At 40.4% G+C, this 21,298-nt stretch overlaps 2 protein-coding genes across 3 annotated transcripts; one reads left to right on the top strand and one right to left on the bottom strand.

Annotated features, from left to right (window-relative positions):
- The first annotated feature begins 7,769 nt into the window (after window positions 1-7,769).
- atg4db (autophagy related 4D, cysteine peptidase b) lies at window positions 7,770-16,659 on the top strand. 2 transcript variants are annotated; one of them, XM_079382688.1, is made up of 12 exons: window positions 7,770-7,885; window positions 8,375-8,643; window positions 9,500-9,583; window positions 9,665-9,838; window positions 10,688-10,988; window positions 12,267-12,328; window positions 12,507-12,655; window positions 12,735-12,813; window positions 12,903-12,979; window positions 15,518-15,637; window positions 15,747-15,999; window positions 16,077-16,659. In XM_079382688.1, exons 2-11 carry the CDS (start codon window positions 8,496-8,498, stop codon window positions 15,909-15,911), a joined length of 1,359 nt encoding a protein of 452 aa, XP_079238814.1. In that variant the 5' UTR covers window positions 7,770-7,885; window positions 8,375-8,495; the 3' UTR covers window positions 15,912-15,999; window positions 16,077-16,659. The 2 variants fall into 2 exon arrangements, with proteins under 2 accessions (XP_079238814.1, XP_079238813.1); XM_079382687.1 differs by having other exon boundaries at window positions 15,747-15,819; window positions 16,077-16,655.
- On the bottom strand, window positions 15,372-21,298 carry LOC306848258 (galactose-3-O-sulfotransferase 2). The gene is made up of 3 exons (XM_079382704.1): window positions 21,135-21,298; window positions 20,226-20,498; window positions 15,372-18,774 (listed from the first exon to the last, which is right to left on the bottom strand). Exons 1-3 carry the CDS (start codon window positions 21,239-21,241, stop codon window positions 17,868-17,870), a joined length of 1,287 nt encoding a protein of 428 aa, XP_079238830.1. The 5' UTR covers window positions 21,242-21,298; the 3' UTR covers window positions 15,372-17,867.

Raw genomic sequence — 21,298 nt, 5'->3', positions numbered from 1 at the left:
ATTGGTCTATTTATTTATTTATATCAGACCGATTTAATCTTATTATTTATTACTTATTTATTTATTACTTATTATTGGGAAAGTCGTGGCCTAATGGTTAGAGAGTTGGACTTGTAATCCAAAGGTTGTGGGTTCGAGTCTCGGGCCGGCAGGGATTGTAGGTGGGGGGAGTGAACCCTCAACTGCTCCCTGGGCGCCGCAGCATAAATGGCTGCCCACTGCTCCGTGTGTGTGTGTGTGTGTGTGTGTGTGTGTGTGTGTGTGTGTGTGTGTGTGTGTGTGTGTGTGTGTGTGTGTGTGTGTGTGTGTGTGTGTGTGTGTGTGTGTGTGTGTGTGTGTGTGTGTGTGTGTGTGTGTGTGTGTGTGTGTGTGTGTGTGTGTGTGTGTGTGTGTGTGTGTGTGTGTGTGTGTGTGTGTGTGTGTGTGTGTGTGTGTGTGTGTGTGTGTGTGTGTGTGTGTGTGTGTGTGTGTGTGTGTGTGTGTGTGTGTGTGTGTGTGTGTGTGTGTGTGTGTGTGTGTGTGTGTGTGTGTGTGTGTGTGTGTGTGTGTGTGTGTGTGTGTGTGTGTGTGTGTACACATTGGATGGGTTAAATGCAGACCACGAATTCCGAGTATGGGTCACCATACTTGGCAGTATGCCACTTTCACTCACTTCCTTTTAATCTGACTTTTTACTTGCTATTTCCGCAACGCCTAGTACATGCGCGCACCACTAAATAACGTGGTGGCTAGAATGATCTTGTTTTTCAAAGTGGAGGCTGACCTGACCGCGGGCTGCTGGTGGGTTTTGAAATAGAGGAGGCACACTTGGTCTGGGGATCCTTGCCTGTTAATATTATTAACGTATTTGCTTAACCATTTTAAAATGTCTTTTTGTCTGCTTTTAGTCAGAAAACGTAAAGAAAATTACACACATACAGCAAGATAATATAATTTCACTTACCTGGCCTATCACTTGAAGCAAACATCCATCCCTTCTTAAAAGTCTGTGTTAAAAGAGAGCTGCCTGTTGTGCTATTTAATTAAACCGACTGCTGTAGCTTTCATCCAGTGTTCTCCCTTTATTTTTAATTTACACTGTTTGAATGACAGCTTGGTAAATCTGTTGGTAATCAATTATTCAATATCCTGAATAAATTCATCATAACTTACTTGGTACATTATCAGTGCAGCGGGAGACGTTACAACTAATATCACGTTATTTACATCTCTATAATGATTGGTTGATATACCAGAAGGGAGGCTAGCCTCCATGCGAGGTTTCTTTTCTCAACACTCCTCAGCGCTGAAAGTGAATACTCGATGCTGATTGGCTATTTTTATTTTTTTTTACCAATGGAGGCAAGACCCCCAGCCTCCCCCTCCCCTGCTCTATGACTTAGCGGTTGTAATTACATCAGCAGATTCGGCACATTTGCGTTTCGCGATAGAAAAGCGGCGCTTTCCAACTTCAGTTGTACAGTCAGTTATGATATTACAGCTGTGAAATTACAAACAAAAAAATACACATTTTGAGACATTCACTTGGTCAGCATTGCTGGGAACGCCCACAAAAACGTCATATCCGTTTAGGCCGTGGTGGAAAACAAACCTTGTTAGGCCATTGATTCTTATTTTTTGTTAGGATTTCGATTGATTTTTGCTTGGTGCAATGCCGAAAAGTTGCTGTGTGGCGTTCTGTACCTCTAATAAGTAAAAAAAAAAAAAAAAAACGATCTGAAGATTTATATAGGCTACTGCCGAATAAACAGGCTGAGGTAGCACAATCTGAGCGGGTAGCACACAACATCAGAACTCCGATAGCAGTTACGGATATGCAACATATGAAACATATCAAGCTTAATATTCATATTTATATGCACTCCAGATAGGCTAGACTACTTACCCTTCAATAACCTGTCATTAGTCCCGTCCCCCACACCGCAACCCAGTTCTGATGGGGCTTACCCTCCTTCATATCAAATAAATGTCACTCCCTGATATTTTGTGATGTAAATGTCTTAATCTATTAAAACATTTATTTCATATTATAATACACAATCCCTTACGAAAGTTAACAAAGTAGGTTATAGTAGGCTAACCGTGATTTTTGAGCGTTATTATTACCAGTTGTAGCCTATAACCACAGTTTTATTACAAATACCATGGTTAAACTATGGTTAGTGTAGCAAAACATGTTTAATTAGTTTTTTTGTTTTTTTACCATGGTTTACCTATAGTAGCCATGTTTTTTTTTTTTGGTTGTAACCACGATTAATTTTCGTAAGGGATATTTTCATGTTATTTTATATCTTTTTATTTTACGGCGTGTATTTGTAAAAATTAGGCTTAACATTTAGCACACACCACATAATGCTGTGCATTTCAAGGCACTTCAGTAGACCTTTAATGTTACCCATGTTTTGTCAATGTTAAAATTCTTTTTAATATATCAATAAAAAAGTATGAAAGGCTTTTACTCTAGTCTTTATCACTTTATTAAAATTAAGCGAAACAAAACGACAAATGTTTTACTTCGTTTGTCCAGTCACAGATACCGTACGGACAGTCCGACATAATATGGCTCGGTTTTTTGATGTATCTTGCTTTGTCGAGCAGCAGAAATGATTTTATTTAGACCATTCTGGGTCAACACCATGGTTTTCCAATGAGGGGGAAAGGACCGTTTTCCCCCACGCCGACTCTGCCCACACAGCTATGACGCGACACCGACCAAGTCTATGAACTGAAATTAATTGTGAATTTTATTAACATTAAATCGTCCTCCTCCTCCCATTTTCACCTCAAAATTTTTGATGAGCCGCCACTGGCTACAGGTCTCAAAAAAGTTGGCACAGGGGCAACAAAGGGCTGAAAAAGCAAGAAATTTTGAAAAGATTCAGCTGGGAGAACATCTAGCAACTAATTAAGTTAATTGACATCAGGTCTGTAACATGATTAGCTATAAAAGGGATGTCTTAGAGAGGTAGAGTCTCTCAGAAGTAAAGATGGGCAGAGGCTCTCCGATCTGTGAAAGAGTGATAAAAAGATGTGGAATACTTTAAAAACAATGTTCCTCAAAGTCAAATTGCAAAGGCTTTGCAAATCCCATCATCTACAGTGCATAACATCATCAAAAGAGTCAGAGAAACTGGAGAAATCTCTGTGCGTAAGGGACAAGGCCGAAGACCTTTGTTGGATGCCCGTGGCCTTTGGGCCCTCAGATGACACTGCATCACTCATTGGCATGAGTCTGTCATTGACATTACTAAATGGGCCCAGGAATACTTCCAGAAACCACTGTCGGTAAACACAATCCGCCGTGCCATCTGCAGATGCCAACTAAAGCTCTATCATGCAAAAAGGAAGCCATATGTGAACATGGTCCAGAAGCACCGCCGTGTCCTGTGGGCCAAGGCTCATTTAAAAAGTGTACTATGGTCAGACGAGTCCAAATTTGACATTGTTGGAAATCACGGACGGCAACCACCCCCCCCCCCCCCCCCCCCCCCTAATATAATGGCAGGGAAACACTGAATTTGGTTCCCATAACATAGGGAATACCATGGGTACACACTCACACAGACACAGACACACACTCACACATATACATACACAGACACATATGTTTGTTTTTGTGAATTGTGGGGCCATTCCATAGGCGTAATGGTTTTTATACTGTACAAACCGTATTTTCTATCGCCCTACACCAACCGTACACCTAAACCTACCCCCTACAGGAAACTTTGTGCATTTTTACTTTCTCAAAAAAACTAATTCTGTATGATTTATAAGCCTTTTGAAATATGGGGACATGGGGAAATGTCCTAATAAATCACCTTCTCCTTGTAATACCTATGTCATACCCATGTCAATATACAAATTTGTGTCCTCATATGTCACAAACACACACACACATACAATATTCAGAGTAAAACAAACCTTCTCGAAAACTTTGGTTTCACAAAAAAAATCGTAATCATCAGATTTGATAGTTACCATTTTTTTTTTCAACTGTAAAAAAAACTTTCAACTTACACCATTTCCTAACTACACACGATGCGACAAGATTCCAGGGACAAGGAATCTGGGTGTCCACAGCAAACGTGACACGACACCGCGACCGACTCAAATATCAAATATCACAGCCAATCAGAAGCGTGGGTGGGTTCTCTCTGAAAGCGTGCTCTCGCAACGAAATACGTTTATTATCTAATTCATAAATATTCAACCCTTTTTAACATCATTAAACGTACTGAGTGACATATCTTTTGTCAGGATCTCGGTGGGGGCTGCCTTGTTTTGTTGTCCTGGAGCACGTGGTCTTTGTTTTGACAGCTTGCCATGTGCTCCGCTGTCACGTTGTGTCGACTCCGCCCCTCTTGTTATCCTGTTTGCTAATTCTCTCTACTCACCTGCACTCTATCTTGTCCTCATTATCTCCCCTTTATCTTGCCCTCGTGTCTGTCGTTCTGTGTCAGTCCGCATGCGTGATTCTGAACGAATGTTTTTCTCGCTGCTGGTTGTGTATGCTGACCCAATATCGTTTTTGTTTATTTTTCTAGTCCTGTCGGTCTGGCGCTCCTGTTTTTTGCATCCTTCACTTTTTGTACTCGCCTGCATCTCTAGGACTCTGGTTGGCTCTCTGCCTTGGATATTTTCTGCCCGAATGCCCGCCTCGTCACAGTAATTCCTCCCGATTCATCTCGGTTCGCGCCCGGCGCTTACTCTGGATTTCAGCGGCGGCTGGTTGTTGCAGTCTCGCCGCCACTTTGCCCCGCTGCCTCGGCTGAAGCTGGATTGATCTTCACGTTGTGCTAACGGACTGTTTGCTGGCGGAGAACGCCGTCCGGCTGACTTTTTGGACTGAGCTCTTTCTGTTTTTTTTTCGTTTTGTTTTTTTGTTTTTGTTTTTTTGGCAAATAAATATTTGAGTTTATTCACCTGCTATTGGATCCCGTTCTCGTTCCTGACAGTACGGACTGACCAATATGGATCCAGCAGGTGAGGAGTTTGTTCGATCAGCCATTGCTCATCAAGGAGCTCTCCTCGGCCACCAAGCCAGCCAACTCTCGTCCACAGCTCAGGAGGTCGAAACCCTCACAGTCCAGGTGGCGGAATTAAGCGGCCGCCTCCGTGAACTCCAACAAAACGTTCAGTCATCCTCCGCTTCATCGGCCCCTTTAACTCTTTCTCACCGCGAGCCCGAGCCACACGCCAACAACCCGCCCTTATATGACGGAGATCCGAATTCATGTCGGGCGTTTTTATCTCAATGTTCACTGGTTTTTGCGCTGCAACCCCGGCGATATGCTACAGAACGGTTAAAAGTTGCTTACGTCATTACTCTGCTGACGGGTAGGGCTCGCGAGTGGGGGACTTCCGTATGGGACGCAGGAGCTTTTTTCTGCAATGATTTTGAGGATTTTCGCGGTGAGATGACAAGGCTTTTTGACCGTTCTGTAAGAGGAGATGAGGCTGCATCCAAACTAGTACGGCTCCGTCAAGGAGGCCGTTCCGTTACTGAGTATGCCATCCAATTTAAAACGCTAGCTGCTTCCTGCGATTGGAATGAGGGGGCGCTGCGAGCTACGTTTCGGGAGGGGCTTAACTACGAGATCCAGGATGAAATAGCCACCCACGAGCAACCACAGGACTTAGAGGGCTTTATCAATTTGGCCATTCGGGTCGAAGGTCGTCTGCGCCTGCGACAGCGTCGCTTGGCTCCCCGCTTGTCCTGGGGGCTGGAGGAGACCCAGCCTTTCAAGGGCCACCCACCACCTCAGTCACCCCAGCCTGATCCTGAGCCCATGCAGTTGGGGGGTCTTCGACTGTCTGCCCGAGAGAGACAACAAAGGCTGGTTCAGGGTCTTTGCCTCTACTGCGGGAAGCCGGGTCACTTTGCTATATCTTGCCCTTTAAAAGCCAAGGCCCACTAGTTAACCGGGGAGTCCTGGCGGGCGTTTCTCCTCTAATCCTCCCTCAATCTCGCACCCAGCTCTCTGCCACCATCACCTATCTGAACTCCATCCACTCCTGCAAGGCCCTTATTGATTCGGGCGCTGAAGCCAGCTTTCTGGACTGTAGCACGGCTAAGAGCTGGGGCATTCCTGCCATTCCCCTTTCCTCACCTGTCACTGTCTGGGGCCTCTCTGGCCAGCCTGTAGCCACGATCACCCACATCACCCCCCGTGTAAGTCTTGTTGTGTCGGGCAATCACCACGAGTCGGTTGTGCTGTTCCTCATGGAGTCCCCTAATGCTAGTCTTGTTCTGGGGCATCCTTGGTTGGTTCAGCACAGCCCTCAGGTGGATTGGTCCCGTAGTCAGATTATGTCTTGGAGTCAGTCTTGTCATGCTTGCTGTCTAGGTGTTGCCTCTCCTCCTGTGTCTGTGTGTCCTGTGTTGCAGGTTGAAGCGGCTGACCTCACCGGGGTTCCGGAGGAGTACCTTGATCTGCGGCTGGTTTTCAGCAGGTCCCGAGCCACCTCGCTTCCTCCCCACCGGCCATTCGACTGTGCCATCGATCTCCTTCCTGGCACTTCTCCGCCCCGGGGTCGTCTCTTTTCCCTGTCGGGTCCTGAACGAGAGGCTATGGACAAATACATTCAGGAATCTGTAAAAGCCGGACTCATTCGCCACTCGTCTTCCCCTGCGGGCGCTGGGTTCTTCTTCGTTAAGAAGAAGGACGGCTCTCTGCGTCCTTGCATTGATTACCGGGGGCTGAATGACATTACCGTAAAGAACAGGTACCCCTTGCCTTTAATGTCGTCAGCCTTTGAACTCTTGCAGGGAGCCAAGTTAGACCTCTTTGTCATGGAATGGTTGGTTCGTATTAAGTTCACAGTTTTAATGTACATCTTTAATTAATTTTTTTTTATTTTCAAGATCTGAGGTAAACTCTCTGTTGTTGCTTTCAGTATGGCTACAAGATCACGCAAAATAATATTTAAACTCATATTAGACACATTTAACTTGGAATAAAGTACATAATCACCTGAGATTATCTACTGTCATGTTGCTGTTGTTCCAGCCACGATGTCGCGGAAATAGAAACTATTTCTAAATTAGAAATTTTGTGTGTTGCCGTTGTGGGTAGTTAGGACAAAAACTCTGATTAACATGGAAAAGATTCCTTTTATCGCATGTCACAGCGTCGCGTGTAGTTAGGACACGGTGTTACACATATTTTCAAAACTTTTTTTAAAAACTTCACACACAAATTCAAGAATTGCACACTTGCAAAATGAAGCACTGCATTCAAAATATCACAAACACATCTCAAAAGCAAATATTTGTCTTACGTTGCAAACACCTTTCCGATAATATTAATTTTTTTTTTGCTTGGTTGTGTTTGAAGAAGGAAATCAAGATACTTCCTGTTAGATTTTTGTGTGTTACATAGGCTATTGTGTTGTGTTTTGCAAAAAGTGTTTTATGAAATTGAAAACTAAAAAAAATTAAATATGTTATTAGTAGTAACAATAGAATAGTAGTCCCTATTGTACTCAAAGAATAAACATAACATCTAAAGAATGAGTAGACTAGTAGCTAACAAATATACTAGTACCTAAATATTAGTATCAAAAATAAGTAGTAGCATGAAAACAGACACTAGTACGTTTAAACATTTAAAGTTAAAACAGCTTGCCATACTTATTCAGGAAATTCTCAGATCTGCTCCTACTTGCATAGTCACTCAGTTGACCAATCAGAGAGCGCTGGGGAGCCAGACAGCCAATCAGAGGACAGATTTGAACTTCGTTGCCGAGTGAAGGAGGGAAGGGGCGGAGTTACAGTCAGGCAGTGAAATCAAGGCAGTTGTGTCGGGGTATGCTTGTAGTGCAGGAAGTTTCCATCTGATCTTGCGATATTCACATTGACATGACAGCTAAACCAGCCTTTAAGGTAAGTATTTTTCCACATAATTAAAATATAGTCGCCTTCGTAGTGGAAAGTCCCCCGTCTAATTATCCGAGAGGCGAATCTGTTCATATAAACATGATTTCCGCATCAACAAACTTATAAAGTCACACTCACACCTGAAATTCACTATAATTCTCCAAAATAATTATGAGATATTGTACATTTGAACATGGTACCATGATAATACAACAGTACCACGCTGTGCCATATACATTCAGTACCATGGTAAATCTCATAACATCCCATTAGTTTACCATAGTGCCACCTTTAAAGTGAAGATAAACTAGAATCTCATGTATTTAATGCATAAACACATAATACATATCTAACATTTGTGTTATTTTACTATCTAATAGGAGTTTGGTGATAATGTAGCTTAAGATTCCTTCAGTCACATGGCTCAGTATTTATCTCTAAAGGGCTGTGTACTACCTCTGGTGACATATTAACCTTTATTTCACTGTCCCACAGCTTCGCTGGTACCTGTAACATCCAGAAGAGCCAGAGCAGCTCGCATCCCTCCTCTGATTGGACAGCAGGGATTCAGAGTCTGCGGACGTCATGGCAACAGTATCTGCAGTTTGACAGTAGGATGGAGCCCACAGATGACCTCGCGTCGTTTGAGGTGGTCAACCTGCTGGATCTGGGCACAGACGTCGACGGATACGTCCAGGAGTCAAAGGACAAGACCAAACTCAAAACCAAACTCATTTCAGCGTGGAATAATGTCAGATATAGAGGTGTGTGACCAGTTTTTTTATAAAAAAAGTTTTTGTGTGTGTCTAGCATTTTTATTTCTTTCAGTTTAAGTGCTCAAGAAACATTTTATTATTATCAGTGTTGAAAAGAGTTCCATCCAGAATCCATGAAATGTTTCAGTTCTCAGAATTCTTTGATTAATGGAAAGTTGAAAAGAACAGCATTTATTTGAAATATAAATATTTTGTAACATTTTAGATTTTCACTTTTATCATTGCAGTGCATCCTAGGTTTTGAGTCAGTAAGATTTTTCAAATGTTGAAGAAGACTGTTCTGCTCACCAAGGCTGCATTTACTGGATCACAAATACATAAAAAAGTTAAACATCATTATAAAAATAGCTGTTTTCTATGTGAATATATTGTAAAATGTAATTTATTTCTGTGATCAAAGCTGAATTTTCAGCATCATTACTCCAGTCTTCAGTGTCACATGATCTTCAGAAATCAGTCTAATATACTGATTTGCTGCTCAAGAAACATTTCTGATTATTATTAATGTAGAAAACAGCTGTTTCATGCGTTTGTGGAAACTTGTGATACATTTTACTTTTCAGGATTCTTTGATGAATAGAAAGTTCAGTAGAACAGTGTTTATTTGAAATAGAAATATTTGAAATAGAAATGTCATTGATGAATAAAAGTATTAATTACTTCCAAAATTTTGAACTGTAGTGTATATTTTTATATCAAAAGATAGCTGATAGAGTTCTAGTGGTTTGATCGTTCTACAGTTTTGACCTTTACCTTCCTCCCTCACTAAGCAACCAGATTTTGAAGTCAGATTTTCACATTTTCAACATGAATCTGTCATCTTCGCACCTCTGTTTCTGTGCAGGCTGGTCTCTGAAGAGCAAGCCGCGTCTCAGTAAGAGCAGCCCCGTGTGTCTGCTGGGACAGTCCTATCAGCTGAGCTACAGCGGTAAGCAGCACAGGACGGTTATGTCAGAGTAAGGGGTCGCTGTGTGTCGTGTTTTCACTGTAAGCGTGTGTTTTCTCCCAGGAGAGCGGGAGAATTTCCGGCGGGCGTTTTCCTCTCTGCTGTGGATGACCTACAGGAGAGGCTTCCCGCCGCTGCACGGCTCGGCCCTCACGTCTGACGCGGGATGGGGCTGCATGCTCCGCAGCGCTCAGATGCTGTTAGCTCACGGACTAATGCTGCACATGATGCCCGCGGGTATAAACACACTGCATGGACTTAAGCCTTTAATGCATTCAGACATTTTTAAGCTGTAAAACATTCAGAATTTTCAAATAGTTTCATAGGGTTTAGTACGGGATTAATTAATATTGGTCTGACTGAACTTGGAAAATATATAAAGACTATAATAATACATATCAGGACAAAAGACCATTTTTGACCTGGAAGAAACTGTAATAGTTTGTAAAAAAAAAAAAAAAAAAACTTTAGTACTTTAAAAATGTGGTAAGACTATGAAAATGCACATCAATTAATTTTTAAGAAGAGAGATTTAAAACATATATATATATATATATATATGTATGTGTGTGTGTGTGTGTGTGTGTGTAATTTATATATGACCCTGGACCACAAAACCAAATTAAACTGAGATGTATACATAATTTGAAAGCTTAATTAAATAAGCTTTCCATAGGTATATGGTTTGTTAGGATCGGATAATATTTGGCCGAGATACAACTATTTGAAAATCTGGAATCTGAGGGTGCAATCTAAAAATCTAAATATTGAGAAAATCACCTTTAAAGTTGTCCAAATGAAGTTCTTAGCAATGCATATTACTAATCACAAATTAAGTTTTGATATATTTACAGTAAGAAATTTACAAAATATCTTCATGGAACACGATCTTTACGTAATATCCTAAAGATTTTTGGCATAAAAGAAAAATTGATAATGTGGACTCACACACACACACACACACACACATCATATTTACATAGACAGCAGTTATTTTAAGTTGTACTGTACTTGCACAGTTACTAGCTGCATATTATGTACAAAAATAAGAACGCCATTCCTCTGGTCTGTATTGACTCTCTTCAGGCTGGACGTGGCCTGCGACCCATCATCAGACCAAAGATGACCTGGAGGTGGTGGACACTCACATGCTGGACGATTCCCTCAGAGAGAGCCGGCGTGACTCAGGAAAACCTCGCAGACACAGTCTGGGAAACGCGCTAGACAACGAGACTCACGAGGAGCGGACTCACAGGAGGGTCATGTCCTGGTTTGGCGATCTGCCCTCCACCCCGTTTGGCCTGCACCGGCTGGTGGAGTTGGGCAGGACCTCTGGGAAGAGGGCGGGCGACTGGTACGGACCGGCCATCGTGGCCCACATACTGCAGTAAGTGAACCATGCAGTGAACCGATCTGAGAACACATCTGCCTCATGCATAATTGTGAGGAAATATGAATGTGATTGGATGAGGCACATTTGAAGCCAATATACTATCACCTGTGACCACAGATCTGAACTCTGTATTAATGCTCTAAACATTAGATATAGACTGATCTTTGTTCGTTACACTAATAAATTAACTTTCTATTGATTTTTATTATGAATAAATGCAATTATTTAGTGAATAATAATATTTTAGTAATATTTAGTTTAAATGCATAACACACTACACACTATACATAGATTATTTTCCTGAGTTTAATTTTATTATCTTATTAATTATATTTTTAACATTTTTTTTTGTATTTTCCAATTTAATTTCAGTTAAAGTTTCAGTAATTTCTTTGTGTTTTGGTTATTTTTATTTTATTTTTTTTAACTTGTCTATTTAGAGATTTCTTTTTGGCATTTTTGCCTTTATTATGATAGGAGAGAATGTGGGAGAAAGAGGGGTGATGATGAAAGGTCCTTGAGTCAGGGTTCAAACTCGGGACACCCGTAGCACAACAGCACTGTATGTCGGCACGCTGCCCACAAGGCTGTCGGTGCCAGCTAACTTGCCTGTTTAGTTCTATATACATATTTTATATATTTTATATTATTTTATTTTTTTTTAAGTTTTAGCAATTTTGTTATGTCTTAGACATTTTTATTATTTTTGTCTATTTAATTTTCATTCATTTTATTTAGTTTTATTTTTTTATATATTCCATTTTAATTTTAGTAAACATTTTAGCAGTTTTGTTGTTTTAATAATTTTTATTACTTTTCTTTAAATATCTCTTTTTATTTTATTTTTTTATTAAATTAATTAAATTAAAAAAACTATTTTATTTTATAATTTTTTTTTTGCAATTTTGTTGCATTTTAGTCATTTGTCTCCTTAGCTTTTAATTTTTATTGCACTTTTTTTATTTCATTTTAGTAAATTTAGTAAATAAATGTGGTACTAAAACTAAACAAGTTTTCACTTTGTGACTGACTGAAATAAAAAGGTTTTTATATTTTTGTAAATTAAGTAAATGTTTATATTATATTTTAAATGTTGAAATTATATAAATGTTTTTAGTATTTTTAGATTGTAGCTAATGTTATGGTAAAATCACTGTAATGCACAGCATTTCATGGAGAAAAGAAACAATATATTAATGTTCATATTATAAAGGAATTAGCATGTAAATATAGAGTGATACTTGAAGGTAAATTTTTGTTCGTGTATTTCAGGAAGGCCGTGGCAGCGTCCGAGGTGTCCGATCTGGAGGTGTACGTGGCACAGAACTGTACAGGTCAGTCAGTCATGATTTAGCAATGAATCCTGGTCAGTTTTAGATCCCCTGTTTTGTGCTCATCTGGACATGGTCTTTATTTTTGCAGGAAATTGCCTGTGAATTTGGCACAAGCTGCAGTAATCAAGGTTGATTTTTGTACAGGTGTACAACACTAAATCTCTGTGTTTCTCTGTAGTGTATGTTGGAGACGTGTTAAACCTGTGCGGGACGTCCCGTACGGATCTCTCAGCGAGGTGCAGGTCTGGCTGGAAGTCGCTGGTTCTGCTGGTGCCTGTGCGTTTGGGCTCTGATATGTTGAATCCGGCTTACACCCGATGTGTCAAGGTGTGTTACGACACACACAGACGTGAAGTGATGTTGTTGTGATGGTCTGAGCTCATGTTTTCTCTCTCTGTGTCCGTAGAGGTTGCTGGAGCTGCGGTGCTGCATGGGAATCATCGGAGGGAAACCCAAACACTCGCTGTTTTTCGTGGGATTCCAGGGTGGGTCACGTGACGCGTGTTTGTGTTTGTAATGTGTGACGACTCACTCAGCATCTGTGTGTTTGTGGTTTTCTGTGTGCTTCGTGCAGATGATCAGCTGATCTATTTGGATCCTCATTACTGTCAGGCTGCTGTAGACGTCCAACAAGACAACTTCCCTTTAGAGGTGAGCCAATAGGGATAGTTTGCCTGAAAACCAATTAATTCTGCCTCAAAATATCATACATACAGCACCCAGGGACTATCAAAGTCCAAATAAAATTACTAAAAACTGCACTTGTGCATATTTTTATGGCATGTTTCTTTTTTGAGCTTGATGGCTGCTGGTCACCATCTGCTTTCGTTATATGAAAAAGAGCTGAATGAACATCCTGATAAACACCGCTTCTCTTTTACAGGATTATTATAATTAACAAAAACTATTAAAAACTTTTTTTTAAATTGAAGACATAAACATCAATTAAACTTGTATAAATACAATAAACTTATTTAAATTAGTATTTTTATTTTATTTTCAGGTAGAAATACCAAATTACTAAAACAAAAACTGAATGAATAATTAATAAAAACTATACATATTAAAAAAGAAATGGCAAAAACAGTACAAAATTAAAATCAAAACAGAAAATAAAAATATAAACTGAAAATATGTTATATGTTAATGCTTCTGTTTGACGTCTACATGGGTATTATTTTTTATTTAAATAAGATAAATGTTAACTGATCATTTAAAAAAAAAAAAATCTGTTTTATTTCAGATTTTGTTTAAAGGGGTCATATGATGCTTTTTTAAAGATCATTATTTTGTGTATTTGGTGTAACAGGATATGTTGATGTTTTATTGTTCAAATGCTGTACATTATTGTAGGTCCTCTATGCCCCGCCTCTCTCAAACTCTTCGATTTCTACAAAGTCCCTCCTTCCGACAAGCGCAGTCTGCTCTGATTGGCCAGCTGACACAGTGCATTGTGATTGGCCGAACACCGCAGTTTTACCATCAGTTCAAGCCCGAGAGGGGAACAGAGTCGCTTGACAGACACAGTGATGAAGCTCAAATGTGTTTACACACAAGCTGCGATTGTGTGACCGTTTCTTCCTCTCTCACACACGCGAGCACACACACACACACACACAAAGGACGCTGCGCTGTGACTCTCTCTCTCTCTCTCTCTCTCTCTCACTCACTCACTCACACACACACACACACACACACACAAACGACGCTGCGCTGTGACTCTCTCTCTCTCTCTCACACACGCACACACACGACATGCAAAATTCCCATTTGAACAGTCAATAGCAAATACTTAAACTAATAACAAGACATACAGTCGCTGATTCAGAAGCGCCAGATTGTCAGAGCAAAGTCAGAATTACTTCCTCTCCTAGATTCGTGAAACGGTCGTCCATAAGATGCGTTAACATCTGGGTTGTGCCGTTCTGTTGTAAGTAATCTTAATGATTCCTAAATGCATCTACTTTCAGAAGGTCAAATAAAGTGCTTTTGTTTTCACCTACAAACACACAGCGTCTCCCTGACATGGCTTCATCAGCACTACTGCGGTTACTGAAACCACACCTTCTTTCTTTGCGTGAACATTTGGCGGGATTACACAAATATTTCCACATCATGACGTAGAGATGTGTGTGTGTGTGAACGAGCCGTTTTAAGGGGTTGTGGCAGAGTCTTAACTTTGATAAAGAATATCTGATCTATGCACAAACAGCATGTAACACTCCAAAGAGAAAGGAAAACTTGAAATCGCATCATGTGACCTCTATAAAGTACTAAAATGACTAAAACAACTACTAAAATAGAAATCATAAACTAATATAAATGAAAAAACAGAACTAAATTAATTATAACTTTAACTAAAATGATCATTAAAATGGAAAATATAAAAATGAAAACCGATTCAAAATGAAGAGTTAATTTGCGAAAAACAGATTTTTATTTAATTTTTTCAGAAATGACCTGCTGTTTTTTTTATTGCACATTCTAAGTAATATCAATCAAACTGCAGTTGGGTTGTTTTGATTAAGTAATAATAACTTAAACAGATTATAACATAAACAAATACAGGTAACTTACTAAATTAAAGTTAATTGAAAATGTTTTTTTACATATTAAATGTTTGTTTTATAGCAAAATCAGATAACTCCACATTTCATGCTTTAGAGTTAAAAAAAACACTCATTTAATCTTTGTAATCTCCTCAGATGACGATGTAGATGCCGGACAAACGTTGTTGTGATCATAGGTTTATGAATGTGATTACAAGCAATACACGGAGCTTTGCCCTCATCACTGCTTTTGCAAGGACCTCCCCCATATTAGGACTGTTTTTTTGTTTGTTTTTACAGTCTATGCTGCAAAGTCATATTAGCGTAAATTTTCAAATTACAGCTCATGCGAAACTGCAAAAAGCAAATCCTCCAAAAGTGTGAAGCGCACCATGCAATGCATCCGCCAGCAGTGCTTAAAAGCAGAGCGGATCAGTCACACAGCGCTGAAGAACGTTCTGAATGTAAAATAATAAACGGTGCAAGTCGTAGTGTGTTATTAGAGAATACTTTATTGTAACATTCAAAAACATGCATTTTCTGCAAAGCTGCTTTGAAACGGTATGCATTGTGAAAAGCGCTATACAAGTACATTTGAATTGAATATATTAATGCCTCTGTTTGTTGTCTCTCGGTGCAGTCGTTTCACTGTAAAACTGTCAGGAAGATGCCGTTTAACCGCATGGACCCGAGCTGTACGGTGGGTTTCTACGCCAGAAGCAGAGCGGATTTCCAGGCTCTGTGCTCAGACGTCGCTAAGGTGAGAGGAAGGCAAGCACATGCTACAAAACTAAAACATATCGGCATATATTATGCATCTAAAATCCTGCAATATCAAACTTTCTCTCCGTGTTTCATTTGCTGGACAGGCTCTGACTTCATCCGAAGAGAAGTACCCCATCTTCACGTTTATGGAGGGTCATAATGAGGAGGAGATGAGCTGTACGTCAGACTCAGTCACTCATATAAAGTCCAAAGACAGACCAGGCCGAATCAAAAAGAAGAGCTGTTTGGAGGAGTTTGTGCTCTTATGATGCACAGACTCTATTTTCTGTTTGATTCTCCAGTACTTCCTCCAGTTTCAGTCATGTGATCAAGACTGCCACACTCAGTGTCCAAAACGTGGGTGAATGTAGGTGCTTTTGCTCTTTGAGTGTTTTTTTACAGACTGCTGCTGTTATTTTCTTGTTTTTCTGTAGTTGTCACGTGTAAAGGCACCATACAGGAGGATGAGGAGTTCACTGAGCAGGTGACTAAGCAGATTACATGTGTTCGGTGTGATGCTAATGACAGCAGACAGTGAGGCTCTTGGACAGATGAGAGGTGCATACGTTACTCTTTGACAGGCAAACATGGGATTTGGCTGTTGTAAACACTGGGATTTAGTCTCTGTTTATGCGTTTTGCTGTTTGTACTACTGTATACATGGAGAGCTTTTATTTTGATGTTAATGCTTCAGATTTTAATGTCAATTACACACGTTTCTGCCCAAATTCTTATGACACATGTTTTCATTACCAGTACTGTTGAGGTGTTTCATTTCCTGTATTCTCCTTATTCTTGAAGTTGATTCACAGAGTTTTCATTAGTTTTTTTGGTAGCATGAAAGACATTTTTTTGTATATTTATACAGACCAATTCAACTTTTCTGGTTAAGCAACAAATCTGCTGTTAACACAAGCAACTACTGACAATCAATACCAATCAATTCATTTTATTTCTTAATATAACGTGGTCTTTTTATAAATACATAAATAAAATGTATTTGAGTTTTACTCCTTGAGAAAAATTTCATATTGATGATTTATTTATTTCCTTTAATTTCATTTTTCAGATTTACCCCCTGCAATTCCCTCTTGAACTGAGGTCTGTAAAGCCAAATTGGAAAATACACATGAACGGTCTCTTAATTCGTATTTACAACTAAGGAACTTGTAGATAATTTTGAAACCTGATTTTCCAAGCCATGAACTTTGAACATGCAAGAAAACAGAACTATTTATATAGTAACTGGTATGTTTTTCTCCACAGCTTCTACTTTTCTTTCTCTTGCCATTACAGCCATCTATATATTTACATATATAAATAACCGTTTGATGCATATTGTATTATTTTACATAATGAAAACAGAATTTATTCAATTGAAACCTTAGAATCTATTCTTCCCAACAACAAAGCACTTAAATGCAATAAACTCATAATTCTGACTTAAAAATTGGGCAGTAGGAAATTTCCAGTAACGTGTGACGGCAGCATAACCTCTGCAGGAAAGTGACCCTCAGCAGAATTTGACACCCATGGTTTACTCCAAAGGCTGTAAGTGTCCTACAGATAACCAATAGTTATCGCAGTGCAGATCTTTGTGCAAATGCAAGTTAATATGTTTCTCCATCACTTTCATGTTTAGGGCATCAGTGTAGACCAGTGTTTCCGAATCCTGGTCTTAGAATACCCTCAACTCTGCAAATTTTGTATGTCTTCCTAATCCAGTGGTGTCCAATCCTGCTCCTAGAGGGCCACTGACCTGAAGAGTTTAGCTCCAGCTTTAATAAAACACCTGAACCAGCTAATCAAAGTCTTCAGGATCACTCCAAACTTCCAGGCAGATGTGTTGGAGCTGAACTCTGTAGAGCATTGGCCCTCCAGGAGCAGGATCATTGGACACCACTGTCCTAATAAAAAACACCTGATTCAACTCATCAGTTTGTTAGTAAAAACTCCAAGACCTGAAATGGTGGCGTAAGATGAGAGAAACATCGTTCAAATGTGTATTGTTTGGGGTTCTCCTGGACATAGGATGGGAACCACTGATGTAGACCGCCGTTTGGGGAAGGAGTGTTGCTATCCTGTTTTATTCAGGACTTGCATTTTGATGGTGCAATGCTCCATCTTAGTTCAACTCCACGAGACTTGCTCTGTGAACAGTTGATGGATTCCCATTAGCCAAGACCAGGCCTGAGACGGTTGTGAGTCCCAACTGGTCCATGGTTTCACTCGGCTGGAGCGGCTCTCATATCTCTACCATACTGCTTGAAGTACAAGTGCGAGTGATACTGAAGCTCTGGAAGCATCATCCGAATGCAGAACCCCTGATCTTGCAGAGACAGGTTCCCCCGCACCTCATATCCCACGATAGTGGCCGTCTCCGTCTGCCACGGGCGCAGCAAGTCCTCCAGCTCTCCCGGAGGAACCTCAGCCCTGGACACACATTTCCGTCGTATATCCTCCGTAAAGGCCCTGAGCCGTTCCACCTCTGCTTTCAACCTCTCCATCCCAAACTGAGCTGCCTTCTCCCAGAACACCTGCACAAAGAAGTCATAGAGCAGCGTGTCCAGCACATTCCACGATCGCATTTTCACCCGCATGTTCTCATCCAGCTCCGTCACACTGTTGCCGGCACGAGCATTGAGCCGAAGGTAAGCCAAATCCTCATGCTCCAGTCCGAGAAGAGCCCCCAGGAGAACCAGGGACTCGTCAAAGTGCTCTGCGATCATCACCAGGTGAAACGCTTCCTCCAGTTGCGCCAAGTCCTCCGGCCAGGAGCCGTTCCACTTCTGGTTGTTGAGCCCCATGTCAAAGCTCATTGGGTTCTTGGCAAGACCGTTCCCAGGTTCCTTCGGATCCCAGAAGATCTCTGGAGAGTCCAGGAACACAGAGAGCGCAGATTTGCCTTCGTTGGTGGCAGCTCGGCGCGCAATGAAGAACGCTGGGACAGTGGAGGTGTAGTACCCAAAGACTGACTCAAAGGTCTTGATTGGGTCTCGCAAGAGCGTGATGAAGACAGCGTTCTGGGGCATCACCTTCCTCATCTCCCTCAGGTCCAAGCGCATGTGACTGCAAAGCAAGTCGAACTGAGATGAACCCTCGGGCAGCTCGTCCACAAATGCCGCTCTGAATCTGAGACAGAGAGAGAACGAGAGTGAAGAACTTGTTTGGTTTAAAGCTCATTAACCTTTGAACGTTCGTTAATGGTCTGAAGAGGGAGGTCAAGAATACATTAATGACTTAGTGACTTAATCCATCCAACCGACACTCTCGGAAAAGGTGCAAAAGATGTTACTATAGCAGTACCCTTTCAAAAAAAGTTACAACTTTTATTTGCCCCTAAAGGGTGCATATTGGTGCCTTAAAGGTACATATTAGTAACTTTTCAAAGGGTAAAACCCAGTGACAACTTTTGTAGCTGTTTTCAGTGTAGTGATACATGCAGTGTTTTTTAAGGTCAGTTTTAGGGTGTCATCCACTGGCTTTTGTTTACTATTGCCTTTTGGCGACCTAGCATGGGTAGCTAAATGATGAATATCATAAAGACTGTTTAGCATGGCTCAGTGCAGTAACTACTGTAATTTGCTGTCAAATTTTTCATTTTTCATTCAAATAGATGTGTATGCTGGCAAAACAATTTGCATAAATCATGAGTTTTTCATTATATTATAGTAGTTTTTTGGAGGCTTATAAAAATGGGAAATGGACTTTATTTTCTTTTTTTTTCTTTTTTTTTAATAAATTTTCTTTTTTTTAAAATAAATTTTCTTTTGATGCCTTTGATTGTTTAGTGTGGTCCAGTTAGCCCCATGCTATAGCTATTTTGCTGCCAAAAAGCATCTTTCTCCATTGACAGCCATTCAAAAGTAGGCATGTATGCTAACAAACCAATTTGCCATTTGGCACCATTGATTAGCACGGCTCCTTTAGCCCCATGCTGCAATCATTTTTTTCAGTTAAGATGCAACCTTTTTAACTGACAACCTAGCCATGTGTGCTACCAAAGTGCATCGCAAACAACATATTATGTAAGTGTTTCATGATATTACAGGAAATTAAGGTTCTTCAGATTGCGAAATGGATTTAAATTGTCTTCTTGTGATTCATTAGCATCTTTAGCATGGCCAAGTTAGCCCCATGCTGTAACTAATTTGCCATCAAAATTCATGTTTCTCCATTCAAAAGTAGCTGTGTATGCTAACAATCCAATTTGCAAGCAGCATATCAATTGTACTGTAAGCATTTCATTGTATTGTGGTTAATGTGTTTTAGAGGCTTTTACGGATTAATCTTCATCATTTGGTGCCTTAGATTGATTAGCTTGGTCCAGTGGTGAAATAGACTCATATTGTTCTCCGCCTGTTGTCTTTGACTCAGAATATTCACTAATGAAGAGTTTTCAGCTACTTGGGACTGAAAACATTAGCAGCAACAGGTAATGCACCAGAAGTTCCTGCACCAAAACACCTCTGAGATGAATGGGAACAGGTAACAGCAGAATACTCTAACATGTAATTAAACTTATGCAGATACTGACACATTGTTGGGAATATGATGTGCATCATGCACTGTGCTCATTTTACCTGTCTGGGTAGTTAAACTGGTACGTGTGGGAGGGAAAAGCGAAGGTGGTGCTCTCTCGTTCCCCAAGTCGAAACAGGATGTTCTGCACGGTGCTGCTGCCGGTCCGGTGTGTCTTCAGGAAGACCACGGGTGGATGTGCTCTCCGCTGCTCAGCTCTGGCTGTCGGTGTGTGTTTGGGCGGTTGGTGTGTGTTTGGAGTGAGAGGTGATTTGTGTTTCTCAGTAGTTCTTCTCTGGTTTCTTCTGTCTGCTGTAGGTCTCAGATCATAGGTTCTGTAAGAGAAACATCTGATTAGATGCTTTCTCCTTTATCAGCTGACCAGTTTTCTTTCTGTCTAGTTTTTTCATTGGATTTGAACCACATAAATGTGTTACGTGTGCAACAGATGTAAGGGATGTAAGTTGTTTCAGCAGAAATTGACTCCAGTGTAGCACATAATAAAACAGGCAAATTAAATGTCCTCATAAGCACTTCACACAAAACCAGGCCGGATTGCTTTCAAACCATGTTTGTGAGTCCTAATGACCTGTTTTCTAGTGAACTTTACAATTCGTAAAGCAGCTTTCCAACCAAAGAAACCAAACCACATGATGTGCACCTTGTGTTGAGAACTCAAACCAAACCTAATTCTAGTTAATTAAACAGAATTTGTTCCAGATCTAGTTTGAAAGTATTATAATAGTTTTCAATACTATATAATAAATTATTGTTTTTTGAATGCATTTTTATATTTTCCCTTTTTATTGTTAATTTTTAGTTTTAATTAACAATATAAACTTGCCGAGAACCCAGCATAACACACTAGTGATGATCGTGGGTTTGAATGCTTGAATGCATCGTAAGTTGTTTGGATAAAAGCATCTGCCAAATGCAAATGTAAACTTATTTAATATGTTTAGTTCTCTCACCTGTTGGTCTGCAGTGAGTGTGTGGCCAGGAGCGAGAGGAGCAGTAGGAGCACTAACACCAGCAGTAAAGCGCTCACCCGGTGCCTCCACAGCCAGCGCAGGCCCATCTCCACAAACACAGCCTCAGCTGAGCTGCTGAACTGTCAGTGGTCTGTCTGTGTGAT

Source organism: Barbus barbus (genome assembly GCF_936440315.1).
Source record: "Barbus barbus genome assembly, chromosome: 3".
NCBI classification, from domain to species: Eukaryota; Metazoa; Chordata; class Actinopteri; order Cypriniformes; family Cyprinidae; genus Barbus; species Barbus barbus.
Note: the sequence above shows the minus strand (reverse complement) of the source record. Positions and strands in the feature narration are given on the sequence as shown.

Bases quoted from the DNA above. Each gene is read 5' to 3' on its own strand.
- atg4db (XM_079382687.1), top strand. From the start codon at position 8,496: ATGGAGCCCACAGATGACCTCGCGTCGTTTGAGGTGGTCAACCTGCTG. The intron at 8,644-9,499 runs GTGTGTGACCAG...GTTTCTGTGCAG, and splicing joins GAATAATGTCAGATATAGAG to GCTGGTCTCTGAAGAGCAAG. The intron at 15,820-16,076 runs GTACGTCAGACT...GTTTTTCTGTAG, and splicing joins TAATGAGGAGGAGATGAGCT to TTGTCACGTGTAAAGGCACC.
- LOC306848258 (XM_079382704.1), bottom strand. From the start codon at position 21,241: ATGGGCCTGCGCTGGCTGTGGAGGCACCGGGTGAGCGCTTTACTGCTG. The intron at 20,499-21,134 runs GTGAGAGAACTA...TTTCTCTTACAG, and splicing joins CACTCACTGCAGACCAACAG to AACCTATGATCTGAGACCTA. The intron at 18,775-20,225 runs GTAAAATGAGCA...TCTCTGTCTCAG, and splicing joins CAGTTTAACTACCCAGACAG to ATTCAGAGCGGCATTTGTGG.